The sequence below is a fragment of the Tachyglossus aculeatus genome, chromosome 4, assembly GCF_015852505.1.
Source record: "Tachyglossus aculeatus isolate mTacAcu1 chromosome 4, mTacAcu1.pri, whole genome shotgun sequence".
Taxonomy (NCBI): Eukaryota; Metazoa; Chordata; class Mammalia; order Monotremata; family Tachyglossidae; genus Tachyglossus; species Tachyglossus aculeatus.
This window is the reverse complement of record NC_052069.1, coordinates 79,416,225-79,437,537: the sequence shown is the minus strand read 5'-3', so window position 1 is coordinate 79,437,537 and position 21,313 is coordinate 79,416,225. Positions and strand designations below refer to the sequence as shown.

General features: G+C 40.8%; 1 protein-coding gene, 1 long non-coding RNA gene and 1 other non-coding gene across 3 annotated transcripts; 1 reads left to right on the top strand and 2 right to left on the bottom strand.

Moving 5' to 3' along the window:
* The first annotated feature begins 1,746 nt into the window (after positions 1–1,746).
* LOC119927239 (dendrocyte expressed seven transmembrane protein) lies at positions 1,747–10,888 on the top strand. The gene is made up of 3 exons (XM_038745791.1): positions 1,747–2,805; positions 8,571–8,873; positions 10,625–10,888. The coding sequence occupies exons 1-3, from the start codon at positions 1,774–1,776 to the stop codon at positions 10,697–10,699; spliced, it is 1,410 nt and encodes a 469-aa protein (XP_038601719.1). The 5' UTR covers positions 1,747–1,773; the 3' UTR covers positions 10,700–10,888.
* On the bottom strand, positions 1,998–19,052 carry LOC119927240. Its single transcript, XR_005450393.1, has 4 exons — positions 18,975–19,052; positions 17,414–17,512; positions 2,439–2,580; positions 1,998–2,093 (listed from the first exon to the last, which is right to left on the bottom strand). It is a non-coding gene; the product is annotated as an uncharacterized LOC119927240 (long non-coding RNA).
* LOC119927953 lies at positions 14,512–14,649 on the bottom strand. The gene has a single exon (XR_005450917.1). It is a non-coding gene; the product is annotated as a small nucleolar RNA SNORA7 (small nucleolar RNA).
* Positions 19,053–21,313: the final 2,261 nt, after the last annotated feature.

Here is a 21,313-nt window from a genome sequence, read left to right as displayed (position 1 = left end):
TCCCAGACTGAGCCCCCTCCTTCTTCTCCCCCTCCTCCCCCTCCCCATCCCCCACCTTACTTCCTCCCCCTCCCCACAGCACCTGTATATATATGTATATATATATACATGTTTGTACACATATATATATATGTTTGTACATATTTATTACTCCATTTATTTATTTATTTTACTTGTACATATTTATTCTATTTATTTTATTTTGTTACTATGTTTTGTTTTGTTGTCTTTCTCCCTCTTCTAGACTGTGAGCCCACTGTTGGGTAGGGACCATCTCTATATGTTGCCAACTTGTACTTCCCAAGTGCTTAGTGCAGTGCTCTGCACACAGTAACCACTCAATAAATACGACTGAATGAATGAATAAAGAGTGGCTCGGGTGTGAGCTTTCCATGCCCAATAGAGGGAGGAGGTTATGGGCACATTATCACCATGTGAAGTATCCTCCCGACCAAGCTCACTGTGCATAAGGAATGTGTCTGTTATCTTGTTGTATTGTATTCCCCCAAGTGCTTAGTACAGTGCTCTGCACACAGTAAGAGCTTCATAAATATGACTGCCTGACTGACTGACAGACCAAGTCCAGTATTTTCCCACAGTCCAGATGTTTCAGTTTGTCCTTGCTCTATGAGATAAGAATTACATCTTATCTCTTTGTGAGATAAGAATTACATCCCTGAAGTTGGGAGGTTTTGCACCTCGTGCAGCGGATGTAATTATTATTTAATAATAATATTATTATTATTCCTCTCAGGAATATGTTGATTCCGTTTGACCGTGTGTAATACTATTGTACAGACTCTAGGAGTCATAACTAGTGCAACTGTGAGCCCGCTGTTGGGTAGGGACCATCTCTATATGTTGCCAACTTGTACTTCCCAAGCACTTAGTACAGTGCTCTGCACACAGTAAGTGCTCAATAAATATGATTGAATGAATGAATGAACTAAAAAAGGCCTCTGTCTGGACCTGGGAATTTTTCACCCACCCTTTCCCATCCTGTGCCTTCAGATCGCAACAAAGATCTTTAGCAAAACCCACAACACGGACTTAACCTGAGCACTCAGTTCTAGGCAGAATGGCTCAGCCTGAGCCCTGAGCAGCAAAATGAAGGGTACTATTGAGATTTCTGGCAAAAAAAAAAAAATGATTTCACCTTTATCCCACCTGGATTCCTGAGACCAAAGTGCTGTTGCCATGGAAAGCCTCCCTATACTATCACAATTCTCTGTTTTATTCTGGAAACTCCGACTTGGATGGAAATTCCTCATAATGAGAATACACTGGATCCCAGCCAGAGGCTGAGTCTTCACTAACATATTATCCATATAATTGAGCCTCTGACTATATCCCTTGATCTCAACTAGATAGTTCAAAGGACCTACATATTTTTGCCCCAAAACAATCACATCACTGTGGCTTATTTACATGTCTGCTAATTCTGTTATATTGTACTCTCCCAAGCGCTTTGTTCTTTGTTTAGTGCTCTGCACATAGTAAGTGCTCAATAAATACCACTGATAGATTGATCATTTGAATTTTCCAGCCTGAATTGTCTGGATAACTTGGGTGTTCTGACCCAGCAATTCTGATGGAATTTCCAGTAGCCAATATTATCTCGTCCATGAATCTGGAGCATTTCTCAATTCTTTCAGGCCTAAGATATTTAATTGGTCCCTTAGGAAGATGACTCTCATGGATTACAATGAAATATGACCTTAGCTTTCTTGCATTTTCAGCTGGAACCTCCCCAAGGACAATATTCTTGACGGCATGAATTTTTGGACCTCGGTCACTGAAGTTTGCCGACATCTTTGGGAACTTTATGTGTGTGAGAGGAGTCCTGGGTGGCAAAGTCTCTTACAGCATGTTGCCATATATTGTGTAGTGGGTTTCATCTTTACCTTGGTCTTTGTTCTTGGTTTATATTGGTTTCTGCCATCTGTAGCCCTTTTTACTGCTCTCTGGATTGCCACTTCGATTCTGTTGTGCTGGTCCAAGCATGTGCGCTGCTTCTGTGTTCTTTTCCTTCTCTCCTGTGGTCTGCGTGAAGGCAGAAATGCCCTGATCACAGCCGGGACTGGAATCGTGATCTGCAGGCACGTGGAAAACATTTTTCACAACCTAGAAGGCCTGATGGACGGTATAACCTGCAATCTTAGAGCACAGGGAATCTCTATCCACATGCCACTTTTGCAGAAATACATAGAAGCACTTCATTGGATTTATGACCAAGGGACCAGTCTATGCAACCCATTTGGGGACATTGTTTCTCTGAATCACACCTTGGCTGTCTCCGTGTTCAGTTCCTCTGAAGCCTTTGAAGCCAAGCTCAACGACACCAGGGAGGAAGTCCTGAACATGGTGGACCGTATCAGCACTATCATGGAAATGGCCACTTCTCTTGGTCAAGGGCTCTTGGCCGTCGCTGGACTTACCTTTGTCCTCCTTGGCACTGGGCTCTTCATGAGACGGTTTTTGGGTTCTCGCACTGGGAAGTTTGAGAATATCTACATCACAAGGCGTTTCATTCAGTATGATGAACAGGAGAGGCTGCAGAGACGGCCCTGTGTCCTTCCACTCAGTAGGAAGGAAAGAAAGAAGTATGTGGTTATCCCATTATTCCGCCCTACTCCAAGAGAGATGAGAAGCCTGGGATTGTTCTTCCTCCCCATAGTGGCCAATTTTTATATCTGGGTCTCACTTGTGGCCATGGACTATTTGCTTTATTGCCTCATTTTCTCTGTGAGCAAGCATCTCCAAAACTTGCCAGTACTGGAGGTTCATTTGACGTTGCACGATGAGGTAAGCACTTAAATGTCAGCATTCAGTATTTGAGTTTATATCCTATGTTGTTGTTTTTTTAAGGTATTTGCTATGCGCTTACTGTTCTAAGCTCTGGGGTAGATAAAAGTTAATCAGATCGGATGCAGTCCCTATCCCAGTTAAAGTAGAAGGTAGAACAGATATTGATGTCCATTTTGCAGTTGAAGAAACTGAGGTTCCAGAGAGGTGAGGTGAATCCGCCAAGGTCACACACAGCAAGAACCAGGCTAAGAGTTGAGATATATCTAAGTATCACTTGACAACTCTGGGCCAATCCCATTAGACTTTGTCTAACTAGAGACTGTCTAATTTGAAAGTATGCAATATTTACTACAGTGCTTAGTGCAGTGCTCAGGACATAGTGCCTAACAGATACCACAATTAGTACTATTACATTATCTCTCTGGGCTTCTTTAAAATAAGGTGTTTGCTTCAAAGTGTGCTATTGCTTCTTTATGAAACAGGAGAGCCCTCATGTAATGATATTATTCTGCACTCAAGATAATTAATATATCATTTCAGATGGAATTCTTGTCAAAAGCATGAAATAGTAAAGAATGTTAAACAGTGACCATTTCTGTGAGATCAAGTTTTAGTGAAAACTTCCTTTTTCATTCCTGATACACTTAGTTCTTAATTCTTCTTTTTTCTGAGTTGGGAGCAGGGGGCCCTGTACTTGACACTGCTTCTTCTCTATTTCTCTTTTGAACATATTGATAATTATATAATAACAAAATATAATGTCATATATATCCTTCCATCCTGTTACTCCCCAGAAAACAACTCTTAGAATGGGTGTTATTACACCAATCATGCAAATTAGGGAAGCAGCTTGGCCTAGTGGAATGAGCATGGGCTTGGAAGTCAGAAGACCTGGGTTCTAATCTCAACTCTGCCATCTGCCTGCTGTGTGACCTTGGTCAAGTCATTTAAGTTCCTTGAGCCTCAGTTTTCTCTTCTGTACAAATATGTACAGATCAGTACTGTGGGGTTGAAGGTGAGGTAAACATCAAATATCCAAATGTCAAAGATCCAAATGCATAGGTGACACTGAAGGAAGAGGGAGCTGGGGAAAAGATGGCTTAATAGGGGAAGGCCTCCTGATGTGACCCCAATAAGGCTTTAAAGGTGGGGAGAGTGGACATCTGATGCATAGGAAGGGGAAGGGCTGGGCTGTAGTGGGAGACAAGTGAGGTAAAGTAGGAAGGGGCAAACTAATTGAAGACTTTAAAGCCAATGGTAAGGATTTTCTGTTTGATGTGGGGGTGGATGCATGACCACTGGAGGTTCCTGAAGAGTGGGGAGACATGAACTGAAAGTGTTTGTTGAAAAATGATCTGTGCAGCAGAGAAGAAACACCACTGATGATAATGGTCAGGGGTTGGCGGGCATCACCCAGCCCATTGACTCCCCCATATTGGGATGGTCAGGAAGAGATCCCATCCCTATTCCTCCTACTGTCCCAGGGATGGGAATGGAGGTGGAGAGGAGGCTGAGGGGCAGGAGCCAGGCTGCCATCAGACTGCATCGTGATAGGAAGATGTGGTATTTGTGATATTTGGTAAGCGCTTACTATGTGCCAGGCACTTCTAAGTGGAGGTGTAGGTGCAAGTTTGTCAGGTTAGACACAGTCCCTGTCCCACATGGGGCTCACAGTCTCAATACCCATTTTACAGATGAGGTAACTGAAGCACAGAGAAGTAAAGCAACTTGCCCAAGGTCAAACAGCAGAGGAGTGGCAGAGTCAGGATTAGAACCCAAGACATTTTGCCTCCCAGACCCGTGCTCCATCCAATGTGACATGCTCCTTGTCAATCATAGAGGATGCAGATCATTAGCGGATCGTTATTCAGCCCCTCTTACTAGGGTCTGGTAGATGTGATAGGTCACCCAGGCATATTAATACTCCAATCAAATGTTGCTTTTGCAGATCACACCCCAATCATGTATCTGCAGGAAGTAAGGAGCTGGGAGCTGGGTAATCACTACATTTGTTGGGGTAGAAGGACAATCTGACTTCCTGACTACATTAAGTGATGTCTCTTGAGGGTGATCAACCCTCATAGTGTGCAGCGATGTGGTAGACCAAATAGGAAAAAAAAGAGTATTTTCTCCTTTGAGAAATCAATATATTACTTTGTGATCCACAGTGGCCTCATTCCCTCCTTTCATGGTAATTCTTGCAGTTTAGCAGCTGCCTTTCCCCTACTCCTGCACCTCTTATTACTTGGTCTGGCTTTGTCTCATAGTTGATTACACTGAACACTCTATTTTCCCCAAAGAATTCAGTTAATTACAAGATGCTCCGGAGAGCTGAATTTTTAGAGCATGCTAAGCAATGGAGCTAATTCTTCAGTTTCGACCAAACAGAAAAGGACTTGCAATGATTCAGTATCTGATCAACCTAGAAAGAGGATTTCTTGCTATTCCTTGAATTTCTCATGAATTCTAGTAGATTCTGGCAGGAGAGGAATGAAGTAAGAAAGGCACCTGGGCTTCTTCTCCAAGAAAACACCTGCCCTATTTCAACAGTTTGGATCCACTGACTCAGCAGTCCTGGGAATGCAATGTCTGGGCTCTGCCTTTGCTGTTAAGAAACCCTGATCCTGGCAGACTGGTCTAGTGGGTAGAGCATAGGCCTGGGAGTCAGAAGGACCTGGGTTCTAATCCTGCTTCTGCTACTTGTGTGACCTTGGGCAAGTCAATTAACTTCTCTGTGCCTCAGTTACCTCATCTGTAAAATGGGAGTTAAAGGCTGTGAGTCCCCAGTGGGACATGGACTATGCCCAACCTGCGCTTAGAACAGTGCCTGGCATATAGCAAGTGTTTAACAAATACCATATACTTATTGTGTATATATATATATACATATATATGTATATGTATAGATATATGTATATCTATATAGACCCTCTCTACCCCACTTGATACCATTGTTTGCCGACTCTCTTATATTGTACTCTCTCAAGCAGTCAGTACAGTGCTCTGCACATAATGCTCAATAGATGATTTATTGTTTCATTCAAAATGAATGCTTTCTTTAGCAATTAGAGGAATAGGTTTACTTGCTAATTGTTTCTTCTGTTCAACCCTTTCCCATTCTACTATAGCTTTCCTTTCTGTTTATTGTTTTGTTGTACTCTCCCAAGCATTTAGTAATAATAATAATGATAATAATAGCATTTATTAAGCACTTACTATGTGCAAAGCACTGTTCTAAGCTCTGGGGAGGTTACAAATGATCAGGTTGTCCCAAGGGAGGGTCACAATCTTAATCCCCATTTTACAGTTGAGGTAACTGAGGCACAGAGAAGTTAAGTGACTTGCCCAAAGTCACACAGCTGACAATTGGCGGAGCCGGGATTTGAACCCATGACCTCTGACTGCAAAGCGCATGCTCTTTCCCCTGAGCCACGCTAGTACAGTTCTCTGCACACAGTAAGTGTTCAAAAAACACAATTAGAGCAATGTAAGCCAGGTTTTATCCAAGGTGAAATGAATAGACTCCTTCCAGGACACCAGGATAGCCCTTAGCAAATCACTTTTCCAGGACAAAGTCATTGGTCTTAGTAGTCCATTTACCCCCCAATCCACCATAGCGATATTTTCCTGCCATTGCCTCTACTGAGAACAAGCCCATGTGAAACAGTTTAACTGACCCAATCAAAAAAGTTTTGCTTATTCCATGTATAATAAAATCACATTTCATCAAAAAACCCTGATTATATTTCTTGACAATTTGGCCCACTTCATGTATTGTGACCTTGGGTAAGTCACTATAACCTTGGGCAAGTCATTTAACTTTTCTGTGCCTCAGTTACCTCATCTGTAAAATGGGGATTGAGATTGGGAGCCCCACTTGGGACAAGGGACTGTCTCCAACACAGTATGCTTGTATTCACTCCTGCGCTTAGTATAGTGCCTGACACATAGTAAAGCACTTAACAAATGCCATCATTATTAATTATTATTCTGTACATATGTTGGTTTGTTGTCACGGGGATTTTCTTCATTGCTCAGATCAAAGCAATTTCTTCTTTGCATTAGAAGAACATTTTATGACTCTGGAGACCAAAATACGTGTTTTTAAGCATCTCTGGAAGCAATTAAGAGAATCAAAAGTAGATGAACCCCTAAACATTCTTTCTGTCATCAATTCTGTTTTGTTATAAAATCAACCTGATGGGTTAAAAATAATTCTACATGCCTGTAAGTCCCTCTAGCTCAGATTCATAGGAACACAACATATTCCAGGTGTATGAAATCTCTTCAGGTTGAAAGATCTTCAGGAAATAAGTTTTGTTTCTTTTTTTATTGGTGTTTTTTATGTGCTTACTATGTGCCAGGCACTTTATTAAGTACCAGGGTCAATTCAAGATAATCAGGTTTGACAGAATCCATACTCCACATGGGGTTCACAATCTTAATCCCTATTTTACAGATGTGGTAACTGAGGCACAGATAGGTGAAATGATAAGGTCACACAGTAGTCCCACATGGAGCTCATGGTCTTAATCCCCATTTTACAGATGAGGAACTAAGGCCCAGAAGACCTGATCAAGATCATACAGCAGACAAGTAGCAAAGCCCAGATCCTGTTACTCCTAGGCATGTGCTCTTTCTGCTAGGCTACACTGCATTCTTTCTCCATTCCATGTACTCTCAGATCCTTGTGGGCAAGGAACATGTCTGTTTTATTGTAGTCTCCCAAGCACCTTAGTACAGTGCTCTGCATGTGGTAAGCGCCTAGTAACTACCATTGATTGACTGATAACCCATTTCAATGGGTAATAAGCCTCCCATAGAGTAAATTTGTTCCACCTGCATGAGAGGTGACTTTTCCTCAAGGGGCATTGATCCAGATTTATCATATGCTTGGATGCTTCATCATTTCCATTCTTGTGCAGCAGCCAGCCTAGAATGCTCCTGCCTAGACTGAATGATAGAAAGTGAGAAATGAATGGGTCCTATGGGGAGAAGAACCACCTCATCTGAGCTCTCTCCACCTCTGCAAAAAATTCAGTGACAGCAATATCTATCCCTTCTTCCTTTTTTGGAACTTACTGTGAATTATTTCATTTGATGTGTATGTGTGTGTGTGTGTGTGTGTATTTTTTGATGCAGTTTGTTAAGCTCTTACTATACATCATGCTAATGCTGGGGTAGATACAAGCTAATGAGGTTCGACACAGTCCATGTCCCACGTGGGGCTCACAGTCTTAAGCCCCATTTTACAGATGAAGTAACTGAGGGACAGACAAGTTAAGTGACTTGCCCAAGGTCACACAGTAATAACTGGTGGATCTGGGATTAGAACTAGCTTCCTTCTGACTCTCTTTTCACTTCCTTCTGCCTTGCCCTGACTTACTTCTTTCCTTCATTCCCTTCTCACAGTCCCATGGCACTTATGTATATATCTGTTATTTATTAATTTAATTATATTAATGTCTATCTCCCCCTCTAGACTGTGAGCTCTTTGTGGACAGGGAATGTGTCTGTTGATTGTTATAATATACTCTCCCAAGTGCTTAGTACAGTGCTTTGCACACAGTAAGCACCAGCAAATATGATTGAATGAATGCATGAATGACGCCCAGGCCCGTGCTTTAACCACTAGGTCAGCCTGCCTCTCTAAACACATAGAAGTGATTACCAAAGCTATCTAAGTTTAGAATATTTAAAGAGCCATTTGGGTCAGGAGGTGTCTTAGAATTTATTACTTTGTTATTGTGTCTTTTGGGCAGGAAAATCAAGATATTATTGATGATTTTCCCTTTAATATGCCTCTGTTTGAGCCCAACTGTATCCCCAAACCGGAGCTCGTCATCTCTAAGACCTGGATCCCTCTGATCATCATCCTCATCGTTTTAGTGGTGTTTGGGCTTCTCTCTTCTACACTGATGCAATTCAAAGTTCTGGTGTCAATGGCATTTTATCCCAACATAGAGAAGGAGCGAATACATTACCTGCATGCAAAACTCTTAAAAAAAAGAGCAAAGCAACCCTTGGAAAATGGAAAAAGGAAACTGAGCCAGGTTATTACCAAGGTAAGTCTGGGATTTGGTGGTGTTAGTGGTAGTAGTGATGGTGGTAGTGGCAGCAACGCGGATCAGCTTTTTCTAATGAAATCTGAGACACTGATGCTTCTTCATGCACTATCTGAACTGATGAGCTGAAGCACTGACTTATACATCCCTCATCCCTTCGTTAAAAAGGGGGCACTAGTTGAAGAGAAGCAAAGAATGCTTTATCTTAGTTGGGCATTCACTCTTCTAAATACTTGAAAGTGTTTACCAAATAGACTCTTCTTCAGAGATGAGTCATTCATGAGCTATAAGAAAAATGCCCAAGGTCGCTGGAGTCTCAAATTTTGATAAAACCAAGAAGGAAGACAGCTGGTTTTTGAGAAAATGGAGCTGCAAATGCAAACTCCAAACTTTCTTTTGGAATTCCTTTGAAAAAAAAAATGGGTCTATTGCAGCATACTCGGAGCAAAAACATTAAACAAACTGTACCACAAAGTAGGGATTATCACATCCTTCCAATCTACCTGACTATTTGGTTGGGAATAAACTTGGGAGGAGAGTCAGTGCAACAACAACAATAATAATAATGAATTGAGGTATTAATTAAGCATTCATTCATTCAATCAAATTTATTGAGCACTTACTATGTGCAGAGCACTAAGTGCTTGGGAAAGTACAATACAACAATAAACAGTGACAATCCTAGTCCAAATTGAGCTCACAGCCTAGAGTCGGGGAGACAGACATCAGTACAAATAAATAAAATTACAGATCTGTACATAAATGCTTTGGGACTGGGAAGGGGGAAGAGCACTTACTAGGTGGTAAACACTATACTAAGCACTAAGGTAGATACAACATAGGCTGGACACAGCCCCTGTTTTATAAACCCCGTGTCCTTACAGCCTAAGTGGGAAAGACAATACGTACCTGATAATTTACAGATGAAAAAACTAAGGCTCAGAGAAGTTGAGTTGTTCAAGGTCACACAGCAGGCAGGTGGTAGAGCTGGAATTAGAACCCAGGACTGATTGACTGATTGAGCCCTGACTCCCAGGCTCATGCTCTTTCTGCTTAGCCATGCTGCCTCTCATTACTATTACTATTAACAATTATTATTTGTGCCATCTAATAATCAATAATTGTATTTGTTAAGCCTTCATTATGGGTCAACTATAGCACTAAGAACTGGGTCTTCCTGCTCCCTCTGTTGGCCCATCTGGAGTAGTCTCTCTGATCATCTCTTCCCGGAAGCATTCCCTGATTAATCCTTCCTAGTTGTGTCATCCATTCAGTCATGTCAGTATTCTTTTGTGCTTCTCTGTTTGTAATTAATTTATTCGGTTGTGTGAATATTCTATTATTTCATCCCATTAGATGGTTAATTTTTGAGAGAGCTGCCTTTCTTCTATATATTCCCAAGTGCATGGTTCAAAGCTTTGCATGGAGCAGGCAGTGCTGCCTAATGGAAACAGCATAGGCCTGGGAGTCAGAGGACATGGGTTCTAATTCTTGCTCCACCACATGGCTGCCGTGTGACCTTGGGAAAGTCACTTAAATTCTCTCTGCCTCAGTTCCCTGATCTGTAAAATAGAGATTAAATCTGTAAGCTCCTCCTGGGATTTGGACCGTGTCCAACTTGATTAGCTTGTATCTGTCCCAGCGCTTAGGACAGGGTCTGTCCTACGGTAAACACTTAAATACCACTGAAAAAGTACGCAATAAATTTAATTACTACTGATACCCCCAATTCATTTTTCCTCTCCTTTCAGCTTCACTTCTGGTTTCCAATCCTGAAGATGGTTGAGAGGGATAGAAAAGTCATCGCAAACAATCAAAACCCTTGAAAAGTTCCAAGCCGCTCCAGCTAAATTCAGTTCTCAGACTCAGCAGTGCCTCCCTGATTCCTCAATCTCCAGACTACAAAACTGAAAGAAGCCATGAGAAAGGGTTTAACAGCACATGGTTTGCTTTTTTTTAATTTAAGAAGTTTCAGAGAACTTTTATACATGCCAAGTGGTTTGGAGCTGTTTATTTCACACAGTATTATTAGTGGCATTATGGTGTTACCAATAAAATGATGACATACATTCATCTAGATTGTAAACTCCTAGACTGGAGGGACACTGACTCTTTCTTTCTCTATATCTGAGTCTTTTTCTTATAACTCCAGGGAAAAGAGGGAGTGTGATGATTGGGGGTCACATATCTCCACTTAGAAAATTTAAAGAATTATATCCAATATCATGCAGCAAAAAAGCATGGATGGAAATTCACAACCTCCCAATTTCTAGTCTGATTAATAGCTAATTGAAGGCTGTGCCGCACTACCTATATCTTATCCTCATGACATTTTGGTCTCTCTGAGTTGCTTTACCTTCTGCATACCACTGACTGATTAACCTCGCTGACTTCCCTGCCTCTTGTCTCTCTCTACTCCAGTCCATACTTTACTATGCTGCCCAGATCATTTTTCTAAAAAAATTTTTCCATGTCTCCCCACTCATTATAAACCTCCAGTGGTTGCCCACCCACCTCCACATCAAACAGATACTCTTTACCATTGACTTTAAAGCACTCAGTTGGCTTTAAAGCACTCAATCAGCTCTTCCCCTCCTAGGTTATCTCACTGATTTCTTACTACAACTCATCCTGAACACTTTGCTCCTCTAATGCCAACCTACTTACTTTACCCCTATCTCATCTACCTCATCACCAACACCTTGCCCACATCTTCCCTCTGGCCTGGAATTTCTTCCAGTTTATATCAGACAGATCACTATTTTCCCTACCTTCAAAGCCCTCTTAAAAATTACATCCCCTCCAAGAAGCCTTCCCTGACTAAACCTTCATTTCCCAACCCACCTTATCTTTTGCGTTGTCTGTGCACTTGGATCTGTATCCCTAAAGCATATGAGAGTCATTTCATCCTCAGGCCCACAGTATTTAATATTTAATATTAAATATTAATATTTAATATTTAATATTTAAAATAAATATTTTTTCTTCCTCCTCTTAGTTTATGAGACTTATGTGGAACACAGACTGCGTCCAATCTGTTTATAATGTATGAATCCTAGTGCTTACTACGGTGCTTTGCACCTAAGTGCTTAGAAAATACCATAATAATTAGAATAATAATAAATTCAGTTGTTTGCTCTACTGAATAAAAGACAACAGTATATCTTAAAAACAATCATTAACTAAGCAAACATTCTTAGCACCCGCTGACACAATAGTTTACTATTTTTTCCTTATGCATATATGCCAAGCTTTATGGGACAGACTATCTACTTCGTATAGCACTGAAAATCCAGTGGACTGAACATCCAAGAAGGAAATAGAAATAATAACTTTTCCTGATTAGGTAAGAATTGACAATCTAATTTAGTCTTGACTGTGTGTCCTGAAAGACAGGGTCTGTGTGTAATCCCACAAAAGGATTTTCTTTCCTAGTGCTTAGTACAATGTTCTGCATACAGTAAGGGCTTAGTCAGTATTATTACAACTACAACAAACGTTTGAAAGAATGAGGAAATCTTACTGTGGTCTTTACTATTTCTCACAAACTCTTAGATGGGCTATGATAACATTTCTTTACCTTCTGAAGACAGAGTTAGCTGGGGTTTGATGTGGGAACCTGGTAGATGATGTAAAACGGGAGATGATGTGACATCACAACACTGAGATGCAGTAAAGTGAGCTCCATCCCCCTGTTTAGAGTCCCTGAAGTCCTCTGTGGAGACTGATCCAGCCTGGGTCATGGGGTCATTCCAGAAGGGGAGGTGTCTGAGAAAGCTGTAAGACTGTAATCTCCTTACGAGTAGGGAATGTTGTACTGTCCCAAGTGCTTAGTACAGTGCTTTGCACAGAGTAAGTGCTCAATAAATGGAATGAATGAATGAATGAATGAAGCTGGACAAGTGAAATGGAAAAAGCCCCTCTAATAATAATAATAATAATAATGATGGCATTTGTTAAGCACTTATTATGTGCAAAGCACTGTTCTAAGCACTGTGGAGGATACAAGGTGATCAGGTTGTCCCACGGGGGCTCACAGTCTTCATCCCCATTTTATAGATGAGGTAACTGAGGCACAGAGAAGTTAAGTGGCTTGCCCAAGGTCACACAGCAGATAAGTGGTGGAGCCGGGATTCAAACCCTTAACCTTTGACTCCCAAGCCCGTGCTCTTTCCACTGAGCCATGCTGCTTCTCTAGACCATAAGCTTGTTGAAGACAGGGCATGTATCTATTAAATTGTTATATTGTAGGGAATGTATCTAGTAAATTGTTATATTGTACTCTCTGAAGCACTTAGTACAGTGCTCTGCACACAGTAAGCACTCCAATAAATACAATGGACTGAATGACTGACTTTCTTCTGGGACAACATTGTATGGAGCCTCCTCCAGGCCCTGGGCACCACTACTTTCTTTTTTGTTTTAAGGTACTTGTAAAGCACTATGTGCCAGGCACTGTACTGTACATTGTCCTTACTGTGTGCCAGACACTGGAGTAGACAAAAGGTAGATACAAGCTTATCAAGTTGGACACAGTCCATTTCCCACATGATGCTCACAGTCTTACTCTCCATATTACAGATGAGGCAACTGAGTCCCAGAGAAGTGAAGTGACTCTCCCATTGTCACACAGCAGATAGGTGGAAGATTCTGGATTAGAACCCAAGCTCTTCTGACTCCCTTGCCCATGATCTATCCATTAGGCAACACTGCTTTGTCACAAAAGCATCAAAATCAAGCTGTACTGGTCGTTGGCAGTAAAGTACTGGAGTCCAAAATGATCCTTCTGTTACACTTGTAGGCCATCCTGGATCAGATTTTTGTTCAGTTGCTCACAATGTCTGGTCCAAGAACAGAGTTACTGAGAAGACTAATTAAGGTTGAGCAGGGCCATGAATAAGAATTCAGACAAGAAGCGTGTGGCTGGGTGAAGCTGGTACTTTTATTCTTCAAATCTCATACTGGGAGGATGTGGAGATGATAGGTTCAAAACAACAAAAGAAAATGCTTCTTTTCACAGTCAATCAGTGGTATTCATTGAGTGCTTACTATGTGCAGAGAACTATACTAGCTGCTTGGGAGAGTATAAAGCAACAGAACTGAAAGACACGATTCCTGCATTCAAGGAGCTTACTTCTAGTGATAATGAGAAGTTGCACGGCCTAGTGGAAATAGCACTGGCCTGGGGGCCAGGGGACCCAGATTTGAATCCAGGCTATGTCACTTGCCTGCTATATGACCTTCAGCAACTCACTTATCTGTGCCTTAGTTCCTTCATCTGTAAAATGAGGATCAAATACCCATTCTCACTCCTAATTACACCGTGAATTGCATGTGGGATAGGAACCGCATTCGACCTCATTATCTTGTTTGTACCCCCACAGTTAGTACAGCCCTCAGCTTCTGGTGTTTGTCTTGTCTATGCCATCACGTTGTCTCCAACCCATAGCAACACCATGGACATATCTCTCCCAGAATGTCCCACCTCCATCTTGTAATCGTTCTGGTAGTGTATCCAGAGAGTTTTTTTGGTAAAAATACGGAAGTGGTTTATCATTGCCTCCTTCTGCACAGTCAACTTGAGTCTCCACCCTCGACTCTCTCCCATGTTTGGGCTGCCCAACACAGGTGAGTTTTGACTTGTAGTAGATTGCCTTCCACTTGGTAGCCACTGGTCAAGCTACGAATGGAATGGATATGCTTCTGCATGACTCTCCCTCCCATAGTCAAGACTGCTAGAGTACTGGAAACTCTTCAGATGTGACCCTGAGAGGGACAGTAAGTGTTTACCAATTATTATTAATACAGTGGGAGACAGCATATGGAATTTGTCACCTCAGGAGACTTCGATTATATTCTGGTTGAGTGGTCCATGGGGGTTTATTGAGGGAAAAATTTGCAGGTGCTAGATAGTTCTAAAGCTTAAATAGACTTATGGATGTGAGGTCCATGATGGGTTATTTAGGATGCAACCATATTGTTCCCCTAAGCATCCTTTAATACCTCTGTTTGAGACAAAACACGGGACCAGATGGACCACTGGCTGATCTGGTGGAGCATTTTAAGTGATTATATTCTTTTGGGTAACCACCTTTGGGAATTTAGGCTTGAGGGGTACTTGCCTTTCAAACCAAAATACTCTTCCTTACTTCAGGACCAGAAAGATAAGATTAGATTCAGTGAAACTCTTTGTCTTTAAAACCTTGGTCACACTTTCTTAAAAGGCCAAAACTGGCTTGTGACATAAAATGTATATTTAATTATGGCCTTTTAGAAATGGGCTGGGAAATTATTTAAGACACATTTTGTTAGAGGTGCTATATTAATACCACAGAAACAGGGGGAATACTAAACTAGGGAATTTAATAGACCTTTCTTTGCCATTTCTAGTTTTAATGTCTTACAAAAGTAGATTGCATTATATCCTACCTCACCATTTCTCAACCCTGTAATCACAATCTGGCTGCCACATTTAGTTATAATAACCAGTTGTCCCAGTCATGTCCTTTCTGAACTCTCAGTGCTTACCTTGGTTGCATGTAAACATTTTAAGTTCCACATTCATTCAGAGTTCCTCTTATTCTCAAAGGGGAGAGTGAATGATAGCCTCTTCTTGAATTTAACAAAGCACCCAATTTCTGCTTGTTGCTGTGTCTACCACATATCCTTGGTATTTTACTCTCAAGGTCCCATTTTTGTAATCAAACCAGAAACATTATTTGCTTCTTTCATAAGAAAGAGGACAGGGAGATCAGTTGTACCTAAACTATGAACATAAGCTCATTGTGGAAAGGGAATGTATCTACCAACTCTGTTACATTGTACTCTCCCAAGTACTTAGTACAGTATCTGCAGACAGTATGCACTTAATAAATACAGTTAATTGATCGATTCCTTTATTCTTGCCCAGGATGAATAGCTATTTCTGCCAGTCAGGAAAAATAAACGTGACTAAGAATTAACCTCAGTGAGAGAGGGAGAACAAGTAAAAATCTGTGAGAAATGCTCAGGTTTTTTTTTTTTTTTTTTACAGAGTAGAAAGCAATGCCAAACAGTACAAACATCAAACATGACAGCCCAACAAGAAAGAGTCTTTGGGCTTCACAAAGATGGTGAAAACTGGGCATCCTACAATGACCTTTTCAATTAAACACACACCCAGAAGTGAATTTCACTATGAGGATTGTGTTCTTCAAATTTGAAGGACATTTCTATTGTTCATGGGACACTCTCCCAACCTTCAAACCCTTATTGAAGGCACAACACCTCCAAGAAGCTTTCCCTGAGTAGACCCTAAGTTCCTCTTCTCTGAATTCCTTCTGTGCCTCCCTTGCACTTGGGTTTTCACCCTTTGTTCACCCCTCCTCAGCTCCCACATCCCAGCACTTATGTACCTATCCATAATTTATTTATATTAATATTTGTCTCCCCCTCTACAGTGTAAGCTCATTGTGGGCAGCGAACACATCTGTCAACTCTGTTGCATTGTACTCTCCCAAGCACTTAGTACAATGCTCTGCACACAGTAAGCACTCAATAAATATGATTGATTGAATAGATTAGTCTCTTCAACCTAAAAAAGCTTAGCTATCTGAAAATAGGGTATATCCGTACCAAAGATAATCAAATTTCTTTTTAGGTTATCTAAATAATTCTTGGTCCTAGTTAGTGTGGAAAGTTGATTGTCTATGGAACTTAGCTAAACCAATTAGAAATTATTCTTTTTCATCAACAATCTTAGTAGTACTCGGATTACCAGACAGAAGCATTTGTCATTGCATTTACCATTATAAGCATCATAGCTTCATCATCTTCCCTCTGGACTGTATCCTGGACTGTGGTTGTACCAAGCATACTGTACTAAGCACTTAGTACAGTGTTCTGCACAACGTAAGTGCTCAATAAACACAATTGACTGACTGACTGATCATTGTCTGTGTAGTACTTATAACATATCCTGCTTCTCTAAACTAGATAGGGAACTGAACTTACTTGTTCCTGTAATTTTTTTATCTTTATTTTGCTGTCAAACTCATAGTGGTACTGAGTTTAAAATGTCAAAATCTAAAAGGATGAATCGTCTAAATTATTTGGTGACAATTAACTAATTGACATCAGTACAAAGTGTTCATTCAATCCCAAAGATGTTTTGGGAAGCAGCAAGGCATAGTGGATAGAGCACAGGCCTGGAAGTCAGAAGGTCATGAGTTCTAATATCAGCTCTGCCACTTGTCTGCTGTGTGACTTTGAGCAAGTCACTTCACGTCTGTGGGTCTCAGTTCCCTCATCTGTAAAATGGGGATTGAGACTGTGAGCCCCACATGGTACAGGGACCATGCCGAACCCAATTTGCTTGTATACACCCCAGCTCTTGTTCCGGTGCCTGGCACAGAGTATGTGCTTACCAAATGCCATAATAATAATAATAATAATTATTATTAAAAGAAGTCTGTTTCACTTTTCCTAGAATGCTTAATTCACTTATTTGATCACATACTTAAATAAAATCATGGTGAGTATAAGTGCTGTAAAGGACTTACCAATTTAGACCTGGCTCAGCAAGGTGACCAGTTGAGAAATGGGATGGATTTCAACAAGCCAATCTATGGGAATTGCCTGGGATGGCCTGAGGTAACAACCTAAGAAGTAGAAAATGGCATCCTTGAAGAAGTGTCACCAATAATTTGTGATGCTATCTTCAGTGTTCAATTATTTTCTCTGCTTTTATGGTCAATCAATAAAATGTTAAAGCAAAAGAAGCTTCCTTGCCCTTAGGTTTTTCTACTCAGGTAAAGAGATTAATTATATTAAAGATGAATGTACTCAGTCCTACGTGTTTTCCCCATAGGTAAGACCACAAAATAAAGATGGACTTGAAGTTTTTGAATACAAGCCATTAGATTATATGCAGCAAAGCACTGAAGCCCAAAAAATCTGCTAACCAGTGATCATTTTTCCTGACAGATTTTAATAAGTTAGGAAAATATGATCACCAAGCTAGAAATCAGGCTTTCAAAAATGAAATGCTATAGTCACACACACACATATATATAAAAATATATATCCTTATAACCATTTATATAAAAAGAGTATCACATGCCTGTACTCTGAAGAATTGACTAATTAGAATTTTCTCTCAAAGTAGGCTAGGAACTTTCACAGTTCTGGGGCATAGGACACTGGCAAATGTTCTAGGTTGCAAGAAGTACAGGTTGCCCTGAAGTAGATTTTAGTTTCTTATATGAATATTAGACTTGGAAGTTTATGCTTTATTTCCCAAGTTCGAAGTTGGAGCCACTTAGTTGTCTACCATCCAAGATAAATCATCGTTATCATTGTCATAGTCATCATGAACAATGGTATTTATTGAGCATTTATTGTGTGAAGAGCACTGTACTAAGTGCCTTTAATGCCTCTGCAAGTTTCTCTATTACTAGGGCACCTAATTAGCTCACTCATGACTATTGTTGTAGAATGGCGTTCAACTCAAAATATGCACCTCACTTTTCCCCGCCTCTGGATTTGATTCCAGGGGAAAAAACGCACATATTTAGAACAATATCCATGCAATGGACCAGAGGAGAGCCTTGCCCAGAGAACAAGTCCACAGCTGAGAGATTAATCAGAATATCTCCTGTCATCCTTCTGGGAAAATAAGGATTCATAAATTTACCAATAAAAGTTAGCCCACTGAAGGACCGACAAAATCCTTCAGTCATTATTATGGAGTTGTCTTCAAATGCAGTAAAGAGCTATTTAGGTTGGAAAATAACGACCACCTTTTCTTTAGTTTAAATGAACCAGTCTTAGGTCTCTGCTTGTGCCTGTATTATTCAATCTATAAAATCTTAGGCAAATTGCAGAGAGATATTGCTGTCCCGACGTCAGTGCAGGCTGATCCCACCCACACAGAAAGCTATTTATAACATGTCCCATGTACACCAATCCTTCCAGTTTTTTCTTATGCTCTTCAGCGTGTAGAGATCTCGGGTAAAGCAATGCAGAGGAGGGAGCTTTAGCGGGATTAGTCAGCAGCAACTAATCTGACGCAGCTTCTCAGAGTTAAAAATAGGAAATAGGATGTTCTGGTTAAGTACTCACTAGGGCATAGTATCAGAAAATTGATCTTTGTTAAAAAGAGAGATGAGATAGAATTGTCTTATCTTTTTTTGGTTCCCATATCCGGATGAGAAGAGATAGAAACTGTGTTTGAATACTTGGAAATGACCCAAGACCAAATACAATTCTAGCTGTGGTCATAAGTGGAAAATGGAGGTTTGATTCTCATTCTTCAAAAGAATCCTTACATTAGGCTGTAAGCTCCTTGGAGACAGGGATCAAATCTACTAATTCTGTTGTACTCTTTCAAGCACTTAATAAAGTGTTCCATACAGAATACATCTACATTGGTGAATATGAGGGTTTTTTTTCTTTTGACTGAATGTTGAATGTGACATTTCAGTCCCCAAGAAAAACACAGAGAGAGAAATCTTTGCATGGGTCCAAACTGTTGGATTGATTTTAATGACAAGTAATAGATATGAAGTTTCCTAGTTTTTCAGTGGAATACAGATGGGATGCTCCTTACTGACCTGTTGAAAGTGTCCAGGTCTCACTGGACATTTTCTATAAGTGCTCTCCCTATTCCAGTCCATACTTCACTCTGCTGCCCAGGTCATTTTTCTACAAAAATGCTCAGTCCATATTTCCCCCTTAGTCAGAAATCTACAAAGTTTGTCTATCCAACTCTGCACTAAACAGAAACCCCTTACCATCCACTTATAAATACTCGATCACCTTGCCCCTTCCTAGATTGCCTCCCTAATTCTTTACTTTAACCCAGCCCCCACACTTCCCTCCTCTAATGCCAAACGAATCACTATACCTAGATCTCATCTAAATTTCTGCCAACCTTCCACCCCCATCCTAGCTCTGGCCTGGAACACCCTCCCTCTTCATATTTGACAGACTATCACTCTCCCTACCTTTGAAACCCTATTGAAGGCATATCTTCTCCAAGAGGCCCTCTATTACTAGTACCTCATTTCCTCTTCTCCCACTCCCTTCTGCATCACCCTTGTACTTGAAATTACATCCTTTATTCACCTCCCCCTCAGCCCCACAGAATATATATACATATCCAGAATGACCCCCCTGAGAAGCAGCATGGTCTGGTAGATAGAGCATGGGCCTGGGAGTCAGAAGGACATGGGGTCTAATCTCCATTTCTCCACTTGTCTGCTGTGTGACCTTGGGCAAGTTGCTTCACTTCCCTGTGCCTCAGTTTCCTTATCTGTAAAATGGAGATTAAGACTGGCAGCCCTATGTGGAACAGGTACTGGGTCCAACCTGATTACACTGTATCTACCCCAATGCTATCACAGTGCCTGGCATAAAGTAAGCACTTAACAAATACCAAAATTATTATTACTGGCTATAATTTATCTATTTATATTAATGTTTATCACTGTAGACTGTAAACTCGTTGTGGACAGGGAATATGTCTAACAACCCTGGTATATTGTACTCTCCCAAATGCTTAGTACAGTGCTCTGCACACAGTAAGCACTCAATAAATATGATTGATTGATTGAAATGCTGCTTTCTGCCACTCTCTGACTGAATGATGCTGGTTTGTGACCAATATTCTGAGGTTCTATAACACGGACCTGAGATTCAGAAGGTCATGGGTTCTAATCCCAGGTCCACCACTTGTCTGCTTTGTGACCTTGGGCAAGTCACCTCACTTCTCTGGGATTCAGGTCCCTCATCGCTAAAATGGGGATTGAGACTGTGAGCCCCAAATGGGAGAGGGACTGTGTCCAGCGCTATTGGCTTGTATGCACCCCAGTGCTTAGTACAGTGCCTGGCACACAGTAAGCACTTAACAAATATCATCATTATTATAATTATTATTCTGGATTCTCTATGTTCACACACTGATGGTGTAAGAATACTGTAGTTCAGGTACTGCCTGGTCTGGAAATTGTTTTGGATGTTCACCAGTGGGGTGTGAACTACGATCCAAGAAAGATGTCAACAGGCCCGCAGCTAATGTGGAACCATTCATGAAGGGTAGAAACAAAAAAAGAGATAATCATTGTCATTAGATCTTAGAGACAAAGCCCTCAACTGGAGTAGGGTGCTATGAAATCCTTTCAAGCAGGGCTCTCTGGAGGACTATAGGGAAGAGAGGACAGACTGCAAACTTAGAGTTATGAAATAATTTAAAGTTGCAAACCTCCTGGGAAAAATATACAACCTATTTTCTAGCCAATGCACTAGAGGTTTGGTGAATTGATCATTAAAAAAAAATTCCGGAAGTGATCCTGGGAATTCTAGAATAAGAGGCTTCATTTTATAAGGAAAATTATTATAAATAGAGTCAATTAAGTCAGTTAAGGATCAGTGAGTACTAAGACAAGCACAACCTGGGGAAA

Bases quoted from the DNA above. Each gene is read 5' to 3' on its own strand.
- LOC119927239 (XM_038745791.1), top strand. From the start codon at position 1,774: ATGAATTTTTGGACCTCGGTCACTGAAGTTTGCCGACATCTTTGGGAA. The intron at 2,806-8,570 runs GTAAGCACTTAA...TCTTTTGGGCAG, and splicing joins ATTTGACGTTGCACGATGAG to GAAAATCAAGATATTATTGA. The intron at 8,874-10,624 runs GTAAGTCTGGGA...CTCTCCTTTCAG, and splicing joins TGAGCCAGGTTATTACCAAG to CTTCACTTCTGGTTTCCAAT.